The sequence below is a fragment of the Rhinolophus ferrumequinum genome, chromosome X (genome assembly GCF_004115265.2).
Source record: "Rhinolophus ferrumequinum isolate MPI-CBG mRhiFer1 chromosome X, mRhiFer1_v1.p, whole genome shotgun sequence".
NCBI classification, from domain to species: Eukaryota; Metazoa; Chordata; class Mammalia; order Chiroptera; family Rhinolophidae; genus Rhinolophus; species Rhinolophus ferrumequinum.
In genome coordinates this window covers 76,114,501-76,136,696 of record NC_046284.1, presented here as the reverse complement: position 1 = coordinate 76,136,696, position 22,196 = coordinate 76,114,501, and the positions used below count along the sequence as shown (strand labels likewise).

Below are 22,196 nucleotides of genomic sequence, written 5' to 3'. Positions count from 1 at the left end.
TATTATAACTGGGTCTTATAGTAAAATAAGACCAGGTCTTGTATCAATTTTTGCTCCAAAAGATGCATTAGAGCTGATTGTCCAGCTAGGGCTTATTTTCGGGGAAACATGGTAGTAGTAGTACTCAAAAGATAAGTAGGCACTCAAAAGATAAACCAAACCGATTAATAGTTAAAACAAATATTTGCTGAAGACAATTTATAAAATTAGATATGAACTAGCAAGCATATGGAAAAATATTTAACCTTGCCAGTGGTCAGAAAAATATAAATTAAAACAAAGACAATTGTTTCTTACCCATTAAAGATGAAGACGACATAATTATAGTACTATATAGTAACATGGGCATTTTCCATTTCTTTACTGGGTAAACTGATACAACTTTTTGGTAACATAGCCTTTCAGACAATGAAGCACTGCCAGAATATAAAATCTGACTAAAAAAAGAAATACATAGTAATGACAGAAAAATATATTTAGAGTTCTGGTCAAGATGGCAGATTACATAAATTCTGTGCTTGCCTCATCCAATGACCATTTCAAAATTACAACTGAATTATAGAACAACCACCCTTGAAAACCAATTGAAGACTAGCTGAACAGAACTATAACTAAACATATAAAAGAAGAAGCCACATTAAGATTGGCAGGAGGGGCTGAAACACGAAATGGCTAGTCCCACACTCACATAGCTCAAGTTAAGAATCGGGAGGGATATCTCAGCTTAGAGGCTCCCCTGGGTGGGGTAAGGTCCCAGCCACACATTGGTAACCCCAGCGCAGAGCACTAGGGCCATGACAAGGAGTCCTTACAACACCTGGCTATAAACATCAGTGCTGATTTTGACTGGGTGAGACGGAGGGATGCTATAGATACAGGCATCTTCTTAAAGGGCCCACACACAGACACACTCACTCACAAACACTTGCTCTAAACTTCAACAAAGCGATAACAGCTCGAAAAGTGCCAGGCACATACAATGAAGAATTAAATAGTTTGGCTTCAGAGAAGCTGCAAGGGCAGCTCTCTCGGGGACAGAAATGCTGGCAGGTACCACTGTTTCTTTGTTGCACCCCCCTTACACACAGCCTGCAAGCATAGATAGCCAAATTTGAGTCTCCATTAACCTGCTAAACACTGCTCGACCTACCCTGAGGATTCCCTGAGACACTACCTCACCGAATTAAACCCTCAAACTGAACATCTTTCGGTGGCTGTTCCACACAGTGGCTGGCCTCGACCTGTACTGCATACTTACCTAATAGCTCTCAAAGTTCCATAAACTCCAGACAAATGGTGGATGGCCTTGGCATGCCCTGTACCTCTCGCTACATGGCCCAAGCCTTGCACAGTGGTAGCCGGAATCAGATTACAATATAGCCTCTCCCAGGAGGCTCCAAGCACAGCACAGGCACCTAACAACCACAACTAAGTTTGCAGATTTTTACCAGGTGGCCCTGTACCAGATATAGGAAGCGACTGAACTTGACCTGCACCAGAGATGCTCCCAAGAGGCCCCAGAACCAATATACCTGGTGGCTGGCATTAGACCACACCAGAGCACCATCCAAATAGCTCCACAAATTACATACCCAAAGGGCAGACAGGGCAAGAACCAGAGCCCCACTAAAGAAAATTCTGTTCACTGGAATCAATGCTTGCATAATACCTCATCAGCTATAGCCATGGCCAGTCTTCATAGCCAGTCAGTGTGAGGGTCAATCGCACCTACTGACATGCCAACAGCAACCAAGGCTCAATAACAACAGCAGGGCACACACATATCCACAAAAGGGACAACCCTGGAGCACCCATCTCAGACGACCAGGGAGACAAGACATCTACTACATAAGGACACCAAGACTGGGAGATGAAGCAGATATACCTAATAAAAAGAAACAAACACAAGGAGTCAACCAAATGAGGAGAAAAAGGAACATGTCCCAAATGAAGGAACAGGAAAAAATGACAAAAAAAGAAATAAATGAAAAGGAGCCAAGCAATTACCCAGATGAAGAGTGGAAAAGCCTGGTTATGAGTACGCTCACTGAACTTAGGGGAAGTATAGATTACATCACTGAGAAATTACACAGAGAGATAGAAACCATAAAAAAGAACCAATCAGAAATGAAGAATACATTAGATGGAATCAACATCAGATTAGATGAGGCAGAGAATGGAATGAGTGATTTGGAAACAAGGTAGCAGAAAACACCCAACTGTAAAAAGGGGGAAAAAAGAACTTAAAAAAAAAAAAAAAAAAAACAGAGAGAGAGAGAGAGAGAATAGTTTAAGGGATCTCTGGGACAACATCAAACAAAGTATTTGGGGCCGGCCCAGTGGCTCAAGCGGTTGGAGCTCCATGCTCCTAACTCCGAAGGCTGCCGGTTCGATTCCCACATGGGCCATGGGCCAGTGGGCTCTCAACCACAAGGCTGCCTGTTCAACTCCTTGAGTCCGGCAAGGGATGGTGGACTCCACCCCCTGAAACTAAGATTGAACACGGCACCTTGAGCTGAGCTGCCGCTGAGCTCCCGGATGGCTCAGTTGCTTGGAGCACATCCTCTCAACCATAAGGTTGCCGGTTTGACTCCCACAAAGGATGGTGGGCTGCGCCCCCTGCAACTAGCAACGGCAACTGGACCTGGAGCTGAGCTGCGCCCTCCACAATTAAGACTGAAAGGACAACAACTTGAAGCTGAACGGCACCCTCCACAACTAAGATCGAAAGGACAACAATCTGACTTGGAAAGAAAAAAAAGTCCTGGAAGTACATGCTGTTCCCCAATAAAGTCCTGTTCTCCTTCCCCAATAAAATCTTTAAAAAAAAAATAAAACAAAATATTTGAATCATAGGAGTACTAGAAGAAGAAGAGAGAGGACAAAAGATTGAAAACCAATTTGATGGAACAAATACAGATCAATTCCCTGACCTAGCAAAGGAAATAGACATACAAGCCCAGGTAGCATAGAGAGTCCCAAACGATGAACCCAAACAGGCCCACACCCAGACACATCATAATTAAAATGTAATGGTTACAGACAAAGCAGGAATCCTAAAAATAGGAAGAGAAAGGCAACTAGTTACTTACAAGGGAGCTCCCATAAGACTACCAGCTGATTTCTCAACAAAAACTTTGCAGGCCAGAAGGGATTTGCAGGAAATATTCAAAGTGATGAAAAGCAATGACCTATAATCAAGACTACTCTATGCAACAAGGCAATCATTTAAAACTGAAGGACAGATAAAGAGCTTCTCAGACAAGGAAAAGTTAAATGAGTTCATCACCACCTAATCAGTATTACAAGAAATGTAATAAAGGGACTTTATTACAAGAACTGTAAGAAAGGGACTATGTTAAAGGGACTTCCTTAAGAAATAAAAAATATATATATATGAATACTAAAATGGAAATAACTACATACCTATAAGTAGTTACTATATATGTAAATGGTTTAAATGCTCCAATTAAAACACACAGTGTGCTGGAATGGATAAAAAAAAAAAAGAACCATACGTATGCTACTTAAAAGAGACCCACTTCAGATTGAAAGACATACAGAGACTGAAAGTAAAAGGATGAAAAAAGATATCGCATGAAAATGGAAATTTAAAAAAAGCTGGAATAGCAATACTTATGTCAGACAAAACAGACCTTAAAACAAAGGCCATAACAAGAGACAAAGAAGGACATTTCATAATGATAAAGGGATAAATCCAACAAGGGGATACAACCCTTGTAAACATTTATGCACCCAACATATGAGCACCTAAATATATAAAGCAAATATTGACAGATACAGAGGGTGCCAAAAAATGTATACACATTTTAAGAAAGGAAAACTATTAAAATTGTAATGCTAAATATATACCGATAACAAAAGATGAATACAAGTCACATTTGACTTCTACAATTACAAGAGGTGCTCAAAGTAGTTACCATTAGCGGCCAGACACTTCTGATTATGGCGAACTACTGCTTGAGCAATGTTGACCAAAGTGTCCACTCATACATTTTTTTGGCACTCCTGGTATAAAGTTCTCTTTTTAAAGATCGATAGTAATAGTCCTAATTGGGGACTTTAACACCCCATTCATATCAATGGAAAGATCATCCGGACAGTAAATCAACAAGGAAACAGCAGCCTTAAATGACACATTATAGCAGGTGGAATTGATATTTTTAAAGCATTTCACCTCAAAGCAGCAGAATATATATTCTTCTTAAGTGCACGTGGAATATTTTCCAGAACAGATCACATGTCAAGAAACAAAAACAAGCCTCAATAAATTTAAGAAGATTGAAATCATATCAAGCATCATCTCCGACCACAATGGTATGGAACTAGAAATCAATTACAAGAAAAATGAAAAACACACAAACACATAGAGGCTAAATAAATAACAAGCTACTAAACAAAGAGGTCAAGGATTAAGTCAACAGATTCCATGAAACAAATGAAAATGAAAACACAATGACCAAAAAAATCTGTTTGACATATCCAAAGCAGTTTTAAAACGGAAATTTGTAGCAATACAGGCCTGCTTCAAGAAACAAGAAAAACAGCAAATTAACAATCTAACCTCACACCTAAAGAAACAAGAAAGATGGGAATAAACACGGCCCAAGTGAGTGGAAGGAAGAAAATAATAATATCAGAGTGGAAACAGAGTATTAAAAAAAAAAACTCAATGAAACTAAGAGCTGGTTCTTGAAAAGATAAACAACACTGATAAACCTTTAACCAGACTCATCAAGAAAAAAAGGGAGGATCCAAATAAATAAAAAATGAACGAGAAGTGACAACTGACACCACAGAAATACTAAAGATTATAAGAAACTACTACGGACAGTTATATGCCAAAAAATGGATAACCTGGAAGAAATGAATAAATTCATAGAAACATATAATCTTACAGGACTTAATCAAGAAGAAACAGAAAATCTGAACAGACCAGTAACTACTAATGAAATTGAATCAGTAATCAAAAAACTCCCAACAAACAAAAGTCCTCAACCAGAGTGTTTCAGAGGTGAATTTTACCAAAAATTCAAAAAATTAACCCCCATCCTTCTCAAACTATTCCAAAAAATTCAAGAGGAGGGAAAGCTCCAAAGCTCATTTTACAAGGTCAGCATTACCGATTCCAAAACCGAAAAAGACATTACAAAAAAGAAAATTATAGGCAAATATCCCTGATGAACACAGATGCAAAAATCCTCAACAAGGGTGGCTGGCTAGCTCAAGTGGTTAGAGTGCGGTGTTCTTAACAACAAGGTTGCTGATTCGATCCCCACATGGGCCACTGTGAGCCGCGCCCTCCACAACTAGGTTGAAACAACTACTTGACTTGGAGCTGATGGGTCCTGGAAAAACGCACTTAAAATAAATAAAAAAAATTAAAGAAAAATCCTCAACAACATATTAGCAAACCGAATTCAGCAATGCATTAAAAATATTATACAACATGATCAAGTAGGATGTACTACTGGAATGCAAGGTTGGTTCAATAACCACAAATCAATTAATGTGATACATCACGTAAACAAAATGAAGGATAAAAACCATATGATCGTATCAATAGATGCACAAAAAATCATTTCACAAACTCCAGCACCATTTTATTATAAAAACTCTCAGCAAAGTGCAGATGGAGTGAACATACCTCAACATAATAAAGCCATATATGAAAAACACACAAATAACATCGGTGAAAAGCTAAAAGTGCTTTCTTTAAGATTTGGAAAAAGACAAAGATGTCCACTTTTATTCAACACAGTACTGGAAATCCTAGCCATAGCAATCAGACAAGAAAAATAAATAAAAGGCATCCGAATTGGAAAGGAAGAAGTAAACCCTCTCTATTTGCAGATAACATGACACTATGTATAGAAAACCCTAAAGATTATACCAAAAAACTATTAAAACTGATAAATTAATGCTGTAAAGTAGCAGATACAAAATTAATATCCAAAAATCAGTGGTATTTTTATACGCCAATAAGGAAGTATCAGAAAGAGAAATTTAAACATCTCATTCACAAATGTATCAAAAAATAAAATACCTAGAAATATATTTAACCAAGGTGGTAAAAGATCTGTACTCAGAAAATTATAAGACACTGAAGAAAGAAACTGAAGACACAAGTAAATGAAAGCTTACACTGTGCTCATGGATAGGAAAAATTAACATTGTTAAAATATCCATGTTACCCGAGTAATCTATACATTCGATGCAATCACTGTCAAAATACCAATGGTATTTTTCACAGAACTAGAACAAATCATCCTAAAATTTATATGGAACCACTTAAGACCCCGAACAACCACAGCAATCTTGAGAAAAAGGAACAAAGTTAGAGGTATCCTGATATCAAACTATACCACAGGACTCTAGCAATAAAATTGGCATGGTACTCTCATAAAAACACATAGATCAATGGAAGAGAATAGGGAGCCCAGAAATAAATTCACACCCATATGGTCAATTAATTTATGACAAAGGAGGCAAGAATATACAATGGGGTAAAGACTGTCTCTTCAATAAATGGTGCTGGGAAAACTGGACATATACATGCAAGGAAATGAAACTGGGCCACCTCCTTATACCATATATAAGGATAAACTCGCAATGGATTAAAGGTTTAAATGTAATACCCAAAACCATAAAACTCATAGAAAAAAAGATAGGCAGTGAACTCTTTGACGTTATACGTAGCAATTTTTTTCTTTTTTGACACATCTCCTCGGGCAAGGGAAACAAAAGAAAAATAAACAAATGGGACTGCATTAAACTAAAAAGTTTCTGCACAAAAAAAGGAACTGTCAACAAAACAAAAGACAATCTACTGAATGGGAGAAGATATTTGCCAAGAGTACATCCAATAAGGGGTTAATATCCAAAATATCAGGAACTTAAAACCAAAAAAGCAAACAATCCAATTAAAAATGAGCAGAGGACCTGAATAGACATTTCTCCAAAGATGACATACACTTGGCCCATAGACATACGAAAAGATGCTCAATGTCACTAACCATCAAAGAAATCCAAATAAAACCACAAGGAGATATCATCACACACCTGTCAGAATGGCCAACATCAATAAATCAGCAGAAAACAAGCTAGAAGGGAGGGGGTGGGGGGTTGGGTGAGAAAGGTGAAGGAATTAGGAAGTACAAATTGGTAGCTACAAAAGAGTCAGGAGGATGTGGAATACAGTATGGGAAATAAAGTCAGTAATATTGTGAAAACTATGTACAGTGTCAGATGTGTACTAAACTTATTGGGGGGAATCATTTCATAAATGATATAAATGCCTAACCACTACATTGTACACCTGCAACTAATATAATATCGAATTTACACACACACACACACACACACGCGCACACACACACACACACACAGAATATAAAATACAGTATAGGGAATATAGTCAAGGGTATTGTAATAGCTATGTGCAGGGTCAGATGGGTAGTAGACTTGTTGGGGTTATCTCTTTGTGAGGTGTGTAAATATCTAATAACTATGTTGTTTTGTATACTTAAAACTAATAAAACAAACAAACAAACAAGTGCTGGCGAGGATGTGAAGAGAAGGGAACCGTCATGCACTGTTGGTGGGTTGCAAACTGGTGCATCCACTATGGAAAACAGTATGGAGGTTCCTCAAAAAATTAAAAACAGAACTACTTTATGACCCAACAATTCCACTTCTGGGTATTTATCCAAAGAAATCTAAAACACTAATTTGAAAAGATATATGTACTCCTATGTTCATTTCAGTATTATTAACAATAGCCAACATATAGAACAACCTAGTGCCCATTGATAGATGATTGGATCAAGAAGTGGTACATATATACAATGGAATAATACTTGGCCATAAAAAGCAATGAACTATTGCCATTTCTGACAACGTGAATGGACCTAGGGGGTATTATGCTGAGTTAAGTAAGTCAGATAGAGAAAGACAAATACTATATGATTTCACTTATATGTGGAATCTAAAAACAAAATAAACAAACAAATAAAACAGAAACAGCTTCATAGAAACAGAGAACAAACTGATGGTTAACACATGGGGGCAGGGGGTTGGGGAGTCTGGGTGAAAAAGGTGAAGGTAAGTTACAAATTGGTAGTTACAAAATAGTCATAAGGATGCCAAGTACAGCATAAGGAATATGGTCAATAATATTGTAATAACTATGTATGGCGCCAGGTAGGTACTATCAGGGGTATCACTTCATAAGTTATATCAATGTCTAACCACTATGCTGTACACCTGAAACTAATATTGAAAATCAACTGTAATCGGAAAACAATTTTTTAAAAATTTTCTAAAATGATGATAACTGCAAGGAACAAAATTTAACCCATGGGGAGAGGGATTTCTGGCTTGACAGTGTAAGAAGCTTCTTGGACTTGCTCCCCAGGAAAACTGGTAAAATTTATTTTAAACATGGTGGTGATGGTTGCATGGCAACATAAATAATGCCACAGAACTGTACACTTAAAAATGGTCAAAATGGTATAAATTTTTTCCCTTTCTATCTATCCCCTCCCAATTTGGGTTTCTTTTTTTCTACGAATTGACTGATAAGGGTAAATAAAGTTAAGACATACTAAGGAGGTGCCCAAGATATCTTGAGGTAGCACAATTACACCAACTATTTCCTAAATTATAGAAATATTCTCCTCCTCTCAATTTCCTGGGCATTTAATGTTCTGTATTTCTTTGTTAAATATTCGTATCACCCCTTAGATTGCTCCTATGAGAGGCACTACAACTGTAAACTCTTAGACATTGCTAGTAGAAATATTTGTTCTTTGGCTATGTCCTAATCCTTGGCAGAGTACCTGGTAGGTACTCATCACATATCTTTTCTTTTAAATTTAGTGTCTATTTATTTTCGATACAAATCTACTTTGCCTTACAGACTAAACAAATGTGGAGTTTTCAGCTTCCGGTCCCACGTATCTTACCAGTTTTTCAAAATTTGTATTTTTAATGAAAGACAAATACAGATAAACTGGAAGGATTTTGTGCACAACAAAACAAACAAAAACCCTGTTTTACCCAACCTCCACTAGCAGCTGGTAGTGTAATTTTTTAAATTGTGGTAAAAGACACATACCACAAAATTTATCATCTGAACCATTTTAAGTGTACAGTTCAGTAGTGTTAACAGGTCCTCAGAACTTTTTTATCTTGCAAAACTGAATCTCTATACCCATTAAACAACTATCCACCTTCCCCTTCCCCACTATTCTACTTTCTTTCTGTCTCTGTGAATTCTACAACTTCAGATAGCTCCTACAAATGGAACTGCACAGCATTTGTTGTTTTTGTGCTGACTTATTTCATTTAGCATAATGTCCTCAATGTTTACCCATGTTGTAGCATGTGACAAGATTTCTTTACTTTTAAAAGCTGAGTAATATTCCATTATACATGTGTACCGCATTTTGTTTATTCATTCATCCACCACTGTACACTTCGGTTGTTTCAACCTTTTCAGTATTGTGAATAATGCTACTATTAATATGGGTATACAAATATCTCTCTGAGACCATGCTTTAAATTCTTTAGGTCATATACCCCCAAGTAGCATTGCTGGATCATATGAAAATTCTAGTTTTAATTTTTTGAGGAACCACCAGCCATACTGTTTTCTATGGTGGCTGCAAAATTTTACATTCTCACCAACAGTGCACAAGGGTTCCAATTTCTCCACATCGTCACCAACCCCTTGTTATTTACTTTTTTGTAATAGTAGCCATCCTATTGTGTGTGAGGTTGCATCTCAGATTTTCAGTTCTATAATAACTAGTGAACATGTTTTCCTGTGTCTGGTGGTCATTTGTGTATCATCTTTGGAGAATATCTGTTCAAGTCTTATGCCCATTTTTTGAATCACGTTGCTTTTTCTTGTTGAGGTGTAGTAGTTGTACATGTGTTCTGGATATTAACACCTTATGAGATATATGATTTGCAAGTATTGTCTCCTATTCTGTAGGTTCCATTTTCACTCTGATAAAATGTTAAATTTTATGTTATGTATATTTTAAAATAACAACAACCCACAAGAAAAACCAGATCCATATAGCTTCACTGCTGAATCTGGCAAACATTTTAAGAAGAATACCAATTCTTTCCAAAATTCTTTCCTGTTTCAAAAAATAGAAGATGGAACACTTCCCAACTCAATAAGTCAGTCCAATATTAGCCTACTATCAAAACCATACAAGAAAACAAAACTGAAAACTAGTATCTCTTATGTATAAGGAGGCACAAATCCTCAATAAAATAGCATACTAAATCCAGTAATATATAAAGAAATTATACACGATGGCTGAGATTTATGCCAGGTATGCAAGGTTGATTTAAAATATAATAATCAAAGTGATATGTCATATCAATAGAATTTTTAAAAACCCCATCTCAATGGACACAGAGAAATGATTTGACGATATCCAACACATTCATGATAAAAAAAAAAAACACCCAAAAAACTGGAAATAGAAGGGAACTTCCTCAACTTGATAAACAGCAACCATGAAAAAACTAAAGCTAAAACCATACAAAACAGTGAAAGCTAAAACTATACACAATAGTGCAAGATCAGATTGTTTTCCCCTAAGATCAGGAACAAAAAAAGGACGTCTGCTCTTGCCACTTCAATTTGACAGTATACTGGAGGTTCTAACCAGGTAAATTGGGCAAGAAAAAGTAATCCACATTGGAAAGGAAGAAGGAAATTATCTCTATTTGCAAATGACATGACCTTGTATATGAAACATCCTTTAACAAATTGACTAAAACACAAGTATATAAATGATTTAATACACAAAACTCAATTTATACATTTACAATGAAAAATCCAAAAATGAAATTAAGAACACAATTCCATTTATAATACCATCAAAAAGAATAAAGTAAGTAGAAATAAATTTAACACAAGCAGTGTAAAATGCATACACTAAAAATGACAAAACGCTGGTGAAAGAAATTAAAGACGTAAATAAATGGTAAAACATCTCATGTTCGTTGATCAGAAGACTTAATATTGTGAAGATGACAGTACTTCCTAAAATGAACTACAGATTCAACACAATCCCTATCAAAATCCGAGCTGACATCTCTGTAGAAATTTACAAACTGATTCTAAAATTTATATGGAATTGCAAGGGACCCAAAATAGCCAAAACAATCTTAAAGAATAACAAACTAGGAAGACTCACACTTCCAAAACTTACTTTCAAAGCAACAGTAATCAAGACAGTGTGTTACTAGCATTAAGGAGTGACATATAGGTCAATGGAATAGAACTATACAAACCTCCATCTCCATGGTCAACTGATTTTCAACAAGGGTTCCAAAACCATTCAATGGGGGAAGAATACTCTTTTCAAAAACTAGTGCTAGGACAATTGCATAGCCATAAAAAAGACTGAAGCTGGACCTTTACCTCTCACTATATATAAAAATTAACTCAAAATGGATCAAACATCTAAATGTAAGAGCTAAAAGTATATAATTCTTTGACGGAAACATAGGGGTACATCTTCATGAACTTGGATTTGGCAATGGTTTGTTATTTATGACACTAAAACCACAAGTAACAAAAACATAAATTGGACTTCACCAAAATGAAAAACTTTTGTGCTTCAAAGGACACTACCAGGAAAGAGAAAAGACAACTACAGAATGAGATAAAATATTTACAAATCATATATCTGATAAGGGCCTGGTAATGCAGACAAGAAAACAAAAAACAAAACCAAACAAAAAATCTGTCAACTCAATACCATAAAGACAAATAACCCAAGTCAAAAATGGGCAAAGGACCTGAATAAACATTTCCCCAAAAAAATATACAAATGGCCAACAAGCACATGAAAAGATGCTCAACATTAATCATTAGAGAAACACAAATGAATATCATAATGAGATCCAACTTCACAGCCACTAAGATGACTACAATTTTTTTAAAAAAGTAGAAAACAGGTGTTGGCGAAGAGGTGAAAAAAAAATCAGAAACTCTGTACACTGCTTGTGGGAATGTCAAAGTGCAGCCAGTGTGGAAAACAGTTTGGTGGTTCCTCAATAAGTTAAACATAGAATTATTATATGACCTGTTCTCCATTCCTAGATATATATAGAAAATAATTGAAAACAGATGTTTAAATAAATAAAAACCTTGTATGCAAATGTTCATAGCAGCACTATTCATAATAGCCACAAGGTGAAAAACAACCCAAATATCCATGAATGAACGAATGGAAAATCAAAATGTAGGTATTATCCAAACAATGCAATTTTATTAGGCCATAAAAATGAATGAAGTACTGGCAAAATGAATGAACCTTGAAAACATGCTATGTGAAAGAAGCCAGTCACAAAACACCACATATGATATGAATCCATTTATATTAAAGGTTCAGAAAGGTCAATCTATAGAAACAGAAAGTAGAATAGTGATTGCTTAGGAGAGGAAAAGATGGAAGGGAAAGGTAGGAGGGTGATAGGTAAAGGGTACGGGGTTTCTTGGGTGGTGATTCAATTTTTCGAAAACTGACTGTGGTAATAGTTGCACAACTCTGTGAATATACTACAAACTATTGAACTGTACACTTTAGATGGTTGAATTGCACAGTATGTGAATTATATCTCAATCAAGTTATTTAAAAAACAAAATTTTTAAAGTTATGCTCTAATTGCAACAACAAAGACCGTAATTATGCGGATAAAAATAAGAATAAAGTGGAGAAAAATATGGATATATTAGGGTGTGGGTCTGGGTAGTATTTTTTCTTTTACTGTTAAAATGCTTATACAGTATGTATAAATGAATGTTTTAAAAAATATGATACAGAAATGTTTGTAACTCACCTTTATAAATAAGAGGTTTATCTTTATCTTCTGTTTTCTCCCTACTAGCCAATTCAAGAAAATCTTCAATTAAGTCCAGAGATATGAGAGACTGGCTAAAAACAAGGCTAAAAAAACAGATGAGTGTTCATGGATTAGAAGATTTACACAGTAAAGATATCACTTCTTCCAAAATTGATCTACAAATTCAGCAAGATTCCAATCAAAACCCCAGTAAGATTTTTTGTAGAAATGAACAAGCTGATTTGAAAGTTTATGTAGTAATGCCAAGCACACAGAGTAACTAAAACCATTTTGAAGAGAAAAAGTTGGAGGCCTAACGCTACAGGATTTCAACATTTACAAAGCTAGAGTAATCAAAACAATGTAGTACTGTTGAAGGGACAAGCACAAACCAATGGATCAGAACAGAGAGTCGACACAAAAAGCCACACAACATAGTTAATTGGTTTTTGACACAGAGGCAAAGGCAATTCAGTGGGAAAAGGACAGTCTTTTCAACAATGGTCTTGGCAAAACTAGACATCCATGTTAAAAAAAAAAAAAAAACAACTTTGGCCTAAACCTCATACTTTATACAAAAATTAATTCAAATGGAGAATAAATCTAAACGTAAACTGTAAAACTACAGAATGTTTAGAAGACCACAAAAAATAATATCTTCATAACTTGGCGTTAGACCAACAATTCTTAGACATGACAACAAAAGTATAATCTATGAAAAAAAAGTTGATAAACTGGACTTCATCAAAATTAAAAACTTTTACTCTGCAAAACACAGTTTAGAGACTATGAGAAAAAACCATCCTACTAAAAGTATTCGAGGAATTTTAGATTGTATACATTGTGAAATGCTTTGCTATTCCATTTCAAATATGTCTCCAAATTCTTGATTCTATATCTCAGTAGTTCTCTAACTTTATACTCATTAAAACTATTTGTTCATATAAAGTCTTATGTGGCGTTAAAATAAAACATAATATAAAAGCAAGGTGTTTTGGGTATTGGGGGAGAAGGAAAAGTGCTAATGGCCCCTCGCCCTATGCTCTAGGTCATCAGCTTACACGGCTTCTGAGGAACAGTTTGAAAACCACTACTGTAATCTATCCAATTGGTGAGAAGTGGATATAATTACACACTGGAAGTGAAAAAGAATCTAGAAAAAATATAGGAGAATTCATTCTCTCCCTTCTATAAGCAAATACAGTAGGTCAGTATACAAGGAACTAGACACCTGTAAGCAAGCATATTTTTTGTTTTGATTCTGAAAGTTATAATGTAGGAGAGAGAGGTGCTTATCACTCCAGAAGATCCTTCACCCCTCACTGCTAGATGTCTTCAAATTTAGAACTAAAAAGAACTGAAGCTATGAAACAGCTGTTGGGAGTTAACATATGCATTGACTATTGTATGGCTTCCTGAACTCTGCACTGTGGGGTACTGTCCACCAGCTGGTATTCCTAGAATACTGGTAAGGAAATGAATTGACTCCTGGTACTCAGCGTCAATGACTAGGAGCTATGCCTTGATCAAGCAGTAGATTGATTATCTTTTCCAGAATCAAAAACTTTATTGAATCAATTCTTTCTAAACTACAAAATAAGTTTTTGACAGTTCCCATAACTGGGAAAACTAAAATTCTTAGAAATATTAATTATTTAATTGGAATTAATCTGGAATTTGGGCTACTATTGCAGAAAAAGGTTGACTTGAGTCAATTAGCATTAAGGCTGGTTCTGGGAACCACTGAGCTCAGATAGTCTCACTATGAGAAAGGTAATGCTTTTAGGATGAAATTGCTATAAACTAATGGTTATCTCTGTTAACCTTTTCTAGTTGCAGATAACATGAAGAATTACTGTCCTGATTAGTAATAATTTTCATACTTATATAAACTATTTTGGCTTTATCTATTTTATAAGTGACCCATGTGAAAAAATCAAGGCAATACTTATCAAATTCACACATATCAAAAATCTGGAAAAAAAGATTCAATCAAAATTTAATATTCAAATGACAGAAAACAAATTAATCAGAAGCGCTGGGCTGAAACCAGTGGTGTACTAGAGTTGGCTGTAACTAGCTTGAAACAGGAAAGTGGATTTGTTAACATCTCTTCCCACCTCTGACATCATGTTGGTAGCTTGAGTTGGCCATAGTAGGAGCATTTATACCATGGAAATCAGTAAATATTACAAATCAGGACTTTCCTTTCTTGCTTCTTTGCTTTCTTTACAATATACAGAGGGATGCCAAAAAAATGTATGCACATTTTAAGAAAGGAAAACTGTATTAAAATCAATACTCAATATATACCACTAACAAAAGATAACTAACTACAAAGTCACATTTGACTTCTGCAATTACAAAAGGTGCTCAAAGAGGTCACCATCAGCATCCAGATACTTCTGATTACAGCGAACTACTGCGTGAGCAACGTTGACCAAAGTGTCCACTTGTATACATTTTGTGGCACCCCCAGTATATACATATACATGTATATCATTCATTCATTCACCTATTCATTCATTCGGAGAGTCAGTTTTAGCCAGCATATCACTGGCTAAAATCACAAAAATTAATTTATCTCTCACCCTGTGAAAATATCAAGTTTCTATTTGGGTCAAAAGATCAACTGAACAAATAGAGAATAGGGAAATCTGATTTAACAACAGTTCTTCTTAAAAAAAAAAAAATAAGTGTTTAATTGACCACAAGTTCAATATGAACTTAGATGCTGTAAAAGGGTTCATAACAGGCCTCTCCAGGATGTGTAACTGGCATGTTTATTATTTTGAGCTGAAGGTAACTGAGATCCTGAAGGCTCAAGAGAAACTTTTATCAAAATAACTTTTTATTACCTATCTACAGGGCAGGGCAAACTTCTACTTACTGAACACCTGTTCTTATCCTGTGTGTTGTCCTCCTCCCCTCTGAAGCCTCAGGGCATTTCACCTCATTGTTTAGCTCAAGATTACCTTTCTACCTCAGAACCTCTTGTGAATGTGGAGTCTCTGATTCTCTCACATCTGTGGGGTTCCCATTTGTACATATGTAATTAAATTTGGTTGCTTTCTCGTGTTAGTCTGTCTCATGTTGACTTAACTATTAGACCATCAGAAAGAACCTAGAAGGGTAGAGGAAAATTTCTTCCTTCCCCATAGTTGGGAAACCTCTTTATTGGATTGCATGAATGGATATACAGCATCCAGAATAAACAAGAACCAGCCTCACTATAACTCTGTGTTAATAAGAACTCAGGAGAAGTGTTCTGTTTAGTGCAACCATATTTTGAGATGGGTGCTAAAAAACTGAAGTATATTCAAAACCATGTGGTCAGGACTGAAATTAAACCATACAAAAAACAGATCAATGAACTGAGAGCAAAAGCTAAAAATGACAAGAGAGACAAACCCACCATTATTTGAGAAGGAGACAATTGAAATTATAGTAGTGATATCTGCAACCTACTTTGATAGGCATCAGGAAAATAAGATGGATGGAGGGATGGACAGATAAATAGATATGTAATGAAGAAAATACAATAAAATATAGAATATGGTATCAATTTAGGGGACAGGTATATGTATCTTGGTATTCACTATAAAATTCTTTCTGCTTTTTATTACGTTTAAAATTTTCCATAATGAAACGCTGGACAGATAAAGAATAGTAGTAATCACAATTCTGGAAGTGCATAGTATTATAGTGTTAACACTGATAACATCTATCAGTTGGGTTTATAACAAAAAATGATCATTAATAAGAGTGTAAATTTAAAAAGCAGTAGATATATTCTATTTTAGACGAGGGGAAATAGCTATATGGATAGTGTATAAACTAAATATGAGGATACATTTTCCAACAATTTGAACTATTCAACTATAGGTAGCCTTATTAAGATGGCAAATATTCCATCCTAGAGGCTAGGACAATATCTATGATGATCATGGCAGAAGAGATTCTTGCACTGGTTAGGAAATTAAAAGACTACTAAAATTCCTTCTACACACTTAAAATTGTTGTACGGAACCAAATAAAAATTAATTTTAAACTACAAAAGTTGATAGTAGAAAAAAAGCATGAGCATCTCTAGAGCAATAATCTCTCCTTACCTTTCCAGAAACGTTGAACTCAAATATCTACTTTCTACTTGACATCTCTCATGGATATCTAATAGGCCTCTCAAACTTAATGTAGCCAGAGCAAGAGTCTGTACTATCTCTACTAAACTTAGTTCTCCCCTAATCTTGTCCATTTTCATAAAATAACACCATAATCCACCAGCCACTTAGGCTGGAAGCCTGGGAGTCATCCTTGACTAATGCCAAAGATGACTGTCTTTTTTTTTTCAGTCTTATGTTAAATCGTTATTAAAAGCATCACAGATATATTTTTAAAATATGTTGTGATCAGATGTTGGGACCTTATAACAGCCTAAACAATAAGCCTGGTTCAAAACTTTAAAAGCATTTTTTTGAATAGTATTTTGAAGGATGAGATTGGGGGGTAGGGATGTAGAGAAGGAAATGGGAGAACAAATGTGAGAAGTAAAACAAATAAGAACTAAAAACAAAGGAGACATGATAAAAAGAGAACATAAAATAAAGTCTAAAGAGGTGTGACTTTGAGGGGAAAAAACTCAGTCAAGTGACAGGGTAGAAGCCACGCTGCATAGATTGAAAAATGATTTTGAAGATGGTAAAATATAGACATTAACCAGAGGCATAGCTGAAGGAAATAAGTTCAAGGTGCAATAGCCAGAAGGGAAAATCAGCACTGAAAAAATAATCAGACTATACACTCAAAACTAGTGGCTTAGAAGGAAGATAGATGTCTATCACTACACTAACCAAATTAATGACATCTTTAGAAAGGTAGTACACAGATTTCTTCAGATAAATTGTTTAAACAATAGAAAGGTTATTAATAGTTTCATTTAACAAAAATAGGAAAGAACTTACACTTTATCCCCAATTTCCTCTGCCATTCGAAGAATTTCAAAGAGAAGTACCATTTTGCCAGAATGTTCTAAAATCTCAGCATCAGCATCTGTAACAAAATCTTTGTACCAATCTGGAGCTGGACTGCTTGGATTAGAAGAGGAAGCAGCTTTACCTAAATAAAATATATGAAACATAAATAAGGAGGCAAATAAGGAAAGAAACTCAAAGACCCCAAGAGAGGGATTAAGAAAAAGACCAAGGGAAACTGATACAGATCAACCCAGGGAGAGAGTGAGAAAGACAAGGATTTGGGAGAGTGAGAACTGATAGGGATTTGGGAGAGGGGAATGAAACACACACACGCACGCACGCACACGCTCAGAGAGAAAGACAACCACTCTAGGAGACAGCTTTAGACTAGAGAAATACATGAGGCAGAGGGCTCAGAAACACAAAGACACTAAGAGACAGAGGCCCTGAAAGAGTATAACCACCAAAACACATCCCAAGACACAGGGACTAGGAAAGAAAGAGACCCAAACAGAGACAAGGGGGGAAGCAAGAGAAGGAGGAATGGAGAGGAGACTGAATGACTCAGAGATGAAGAGAGAAAAGATCTTAGGGGCAGGGACAGGAAACATTTGACTGTGCTGCTAGAATTCTGGAAAACTCAAACAAGTATTGATCCAAGAATCACCATATCATATTAAATCATTTTGTTCTTATTTTTACTACAAACCTTGACTATAAAAGGTGTAAGAAGAAAGTGTCACAAAATAATCTATTAAAGATCTAAACATAAACAGTTCAATTCAAAATAAGGAATATACAGGTTTAACATGTTTTAGTACCTTTTATCAATTGCTTTTTAATAAAAATTACTTAAAATTTTTATGCATTTTTAAAAAACATTTTACATATCCAGAAACATATATAGAATATAATGAACACCTGTGTTCCCATATCCCACCTTTATCAAATTCAAACAGTTGTTAAATCTGCTTCTGATGTAGTTGAAGCCTAATATGTGACCATACCCAGTCATATTTTTCCTTTCTCTCCCTTCTTTGACAAGTAACTAAAAACCTAAATTCCTACCAGAGGGTAAAGGGGGAGGGGGGTGGCAGATGAGGGTAAAGGGGATCAAATATATGGTGATGGAAGGAGAACTGATTCTGGGTGGTGAACACACAATGGAATTTATAGATGATGTAATAAAGAATTGTACACCTGAAATCTATGTAACTTTACTAACAATTGTCACCCCAATAAACTTTAATTAAAAAAAATAAATAAAAACCTACATTCCATATTTACTATTCTGTGTATATTATTATATGTTCACTACATGTGTATCCCTAAACTGTACATTATCTTTCATGTTATTAAACTACAGCAGGCCCTCGAATAATGTCATTTTGTTCAGTTGTTTTGTTATAACATTGATGAGATACCATAGAAACTTAATTCTTGTTTACATCAATTAGCCTATGGTAAAACTGGTTGTGTTATATACATTGTTTCACTTGAAGTTGCAAAACGTATCAACAACATTAAGTGCGGATGTACTATGTGTATCTTTCCACAACTTAACTTTTAACTCAGTGTAGTTTTTCATTTTTCACTCAAAGTAAGACTTATTCAATATTCTGTCATGTAGTATTTCACTGCATAAATATACCATTATTTATTAGTTCTCATGTTCATAGCCATGTAAGTTATTTCTAATTTTTGTCCACTATGAAATAACTACAATGAAGACTCAATGCTGTTACGTTTTTCTAGAATGTTGTCTACTTCATCTAAGTTTTAAACTGTCTGGCATAAAGTTATACTTTTAATTTTTAAAAAATATCACTTTAAACATACTTATTTTATGGTCATCAAATAGTTCTATTATCTGAGGTTCTCGAGAATCTAATCATGCCGTTTGCTTTGTGTATTAACTTTCATCAAGTTGACTAACTTATTTTGTTGATAACTTTCCCTAAGGTTAATTGTTTCCTCAGGTATTCTGTAATTTTTAATTATCATTTAACTTTCAGTATAGCTGTAACACCATATGGGAGAATCCTGAGTAGTGTGAGTTGAGGTCATTTATCTCCACTGATTGTGCATGTGCTTCTTCCAGGTGCTCCAGGGGATCACCAATCCAGAATTACTTTTGAGATTAATATTTCAGCTTGAGATTTTTAGACTATGTAAGTAATGTAAATTCAAACCACAAACTATGTGAGGGAAATCCCATGATTATGAGTCCGAGGAAATTATTTTTCCTAGCCCAGAGCCCAAGGTGAAACAGATAAACTTTCTTGTCATTTCCCTGGATTAAAAGATTGAAACATTTTTTTTCTATCCTACTCTTCCACGGAGAATGTACCCTTTAAAGAGATTGAGTTTTAATTTGGGTTCTAAGAACTCTCCACTTTATAAATGTTTCAAGGCCTTGGGTCCAATCCCTGGATAGGTGAAAACCAAAACTGCTAGTCTCAAGATTAGCATATCCCCAGGGATTCCATAGCACACTTTTTTTGAACTTACTATTTACGTTATCAGCTCCCTCTTCTTGTGTCTGGGTCCTAGTGATTTCCATTACTTTTAGAGAGCTGATTATACATTTATATTCAAATCACAATGAACTACTGCCTAAACATTTCACATATTTACAAGATTCCCTACCTTTCCTTCAATGTCTTGTATTATTTTCTTCCCCTCTTTGACTAGCAAACTTCTATTCATGCTTTACTATCCTTCACAAGTCAACTAAAATTTCACCTAAGAAAAGCCTCCTTGCAAGGCAGGCCCAAGGGCCACTTGGCTGTTGTCTGGGAACTTGAATGGTAAATAGTTCCCTGTACTGATATAGAACTTTCCGATATAAGAGTGGCTCATTGCGCCTAGATTGTTTGTACAAACAATGTGGTCTATTCTGAACACCTATTTTCTTTCTGGGAGTCTGGGATTTGGTAAGAGCCAGGCAGACAGTGCCTGTGTGACCAGTCTCCAATAAAAACTTTTGGCACTTAGTCTCTATTGAGCTTCTCTGGTAGACGACACTTCACATATGTTGTCATAACTTGTTGCTGGAGAAATTAGCACATCCCGTGTGACTCCACTGGGAGATGAATCTTGGAAGGTTATGCCTGGTTTCCTCTGGACTTCACCCCATGTACCTTTTCCCTTTGCTGATTTTGCTTTGCACTCTTTCACTGTAATAAATCAGTCTTGAATACGACTATGTGCTGAGTCCTGTGAATCACCGAAACTGGTGGTGGTCTTAGGGACCCCTGCCACGTAGCTAATCAAGCAAATATTGACTAATCTCCTTCCTACAATTAGTCAACTTGCACATGAGCAGTACCTATGGGGAATTCTGCAGTTCCACACATTGGTTATCCAAATTTACTAAAGGTAATTTACCTAAGGTGAGTACATCAGCAATAAAGAAATGCTAGCAGAAAGTTAGTAAAAATGTGACAGCTAGATAAGAAGTCTCAAACCAAAGCTTAGGACAGGCAACAATTTCTGTGCAAATGCAAAAGATTCCATTATAGTTTTGATCCTATTGGATATAATGACAATACCTTACAGAAATCTCTAAAAAATTAAAAAGTGACCCAGAAATATATGGGCTACTTCAATTAATAAATATTCTGAATATGTAATTAAAACTAATAGGTATTTTATGCTGAATATTATTTCATCATTCTCATGGATTAATCATTACTTCTGTTATAAATTTGTGCTGTGTGTGTGTGTGTGTGTGAGAGAGAGAGAGAGAGATAGAGAGAGAAAGAGAGAGAGACAGAGAGAGACAGAGACAGAGAGAAGGAACAGTGAATTGATTAATTAATTAATCAAAGCCACTCCCTAATATCCACTTTGGATACCACAAAATGCTTGTAAGGTAAGGCACAAACACACAAGAAAAAAAGAAAGTCATATCAAATTAAAAAAACCAGAAAATACAAAGAGAAAGCAACACCTTTACCCCTAACTTCTTGAAGCATCTAAATATATATTTTCCATATTTATAGCAAGATACACTGTAGTTTAAAAAGAAAGGTAGCATATCATTAAAACATTATGTGGATAAACAGTAATACTAGTAGAATGGTAAGCTCCATGAGTGCATTTTGTTCAGATATAATACAAGCTTCTACAACAGTGCCTGTCACATGGTAAGCACTCAATAAATATTTGAATGAACAAATATAGTATACTAGTGATATTATGGTCCTACATCATATACAAAAATTCTATCATAAAAGATGATATCGTACAATTAATTACACACATTTTAAAATGTAAATGCTCATCGATAAAGCTTACTCTAAAAATACTGAAATAACA

At 35.3% G+C, this 22,196-nt stretch overlaps 1 protein-coding gene across 8 annotated transcripts in view; it reads right to left on the bottom strand.

The window, feature by feature from the left end:
• Window positions 1-22,196, bottom strand: part of ATRX (ATRX chromatin remodeler) — a 263,444-nt gene that overhangs the window by 55,931 nt on the left and 185,317 nt on the right. For all 8 annotated transcript variants that reach the window (XM_033104061.1, XM_033104070.1, XM_033104101.1 and 5 more), the window contains 2 exons: window positions 17,862-18,015; window positions 12,898-13,004 (listed from right to left, as the gene is read on the bottom strand). In XM_033104061.1, coding sequence (XP_032959952.1) covers window positions 12,898-13,004; window positions 17,862-18,015 — 261 coding nt within the window. The remainder of the gene's footprint in view (window positions 1-12,897; window positions 13,005-17,861; window positions 18,016-22,196) is intronic.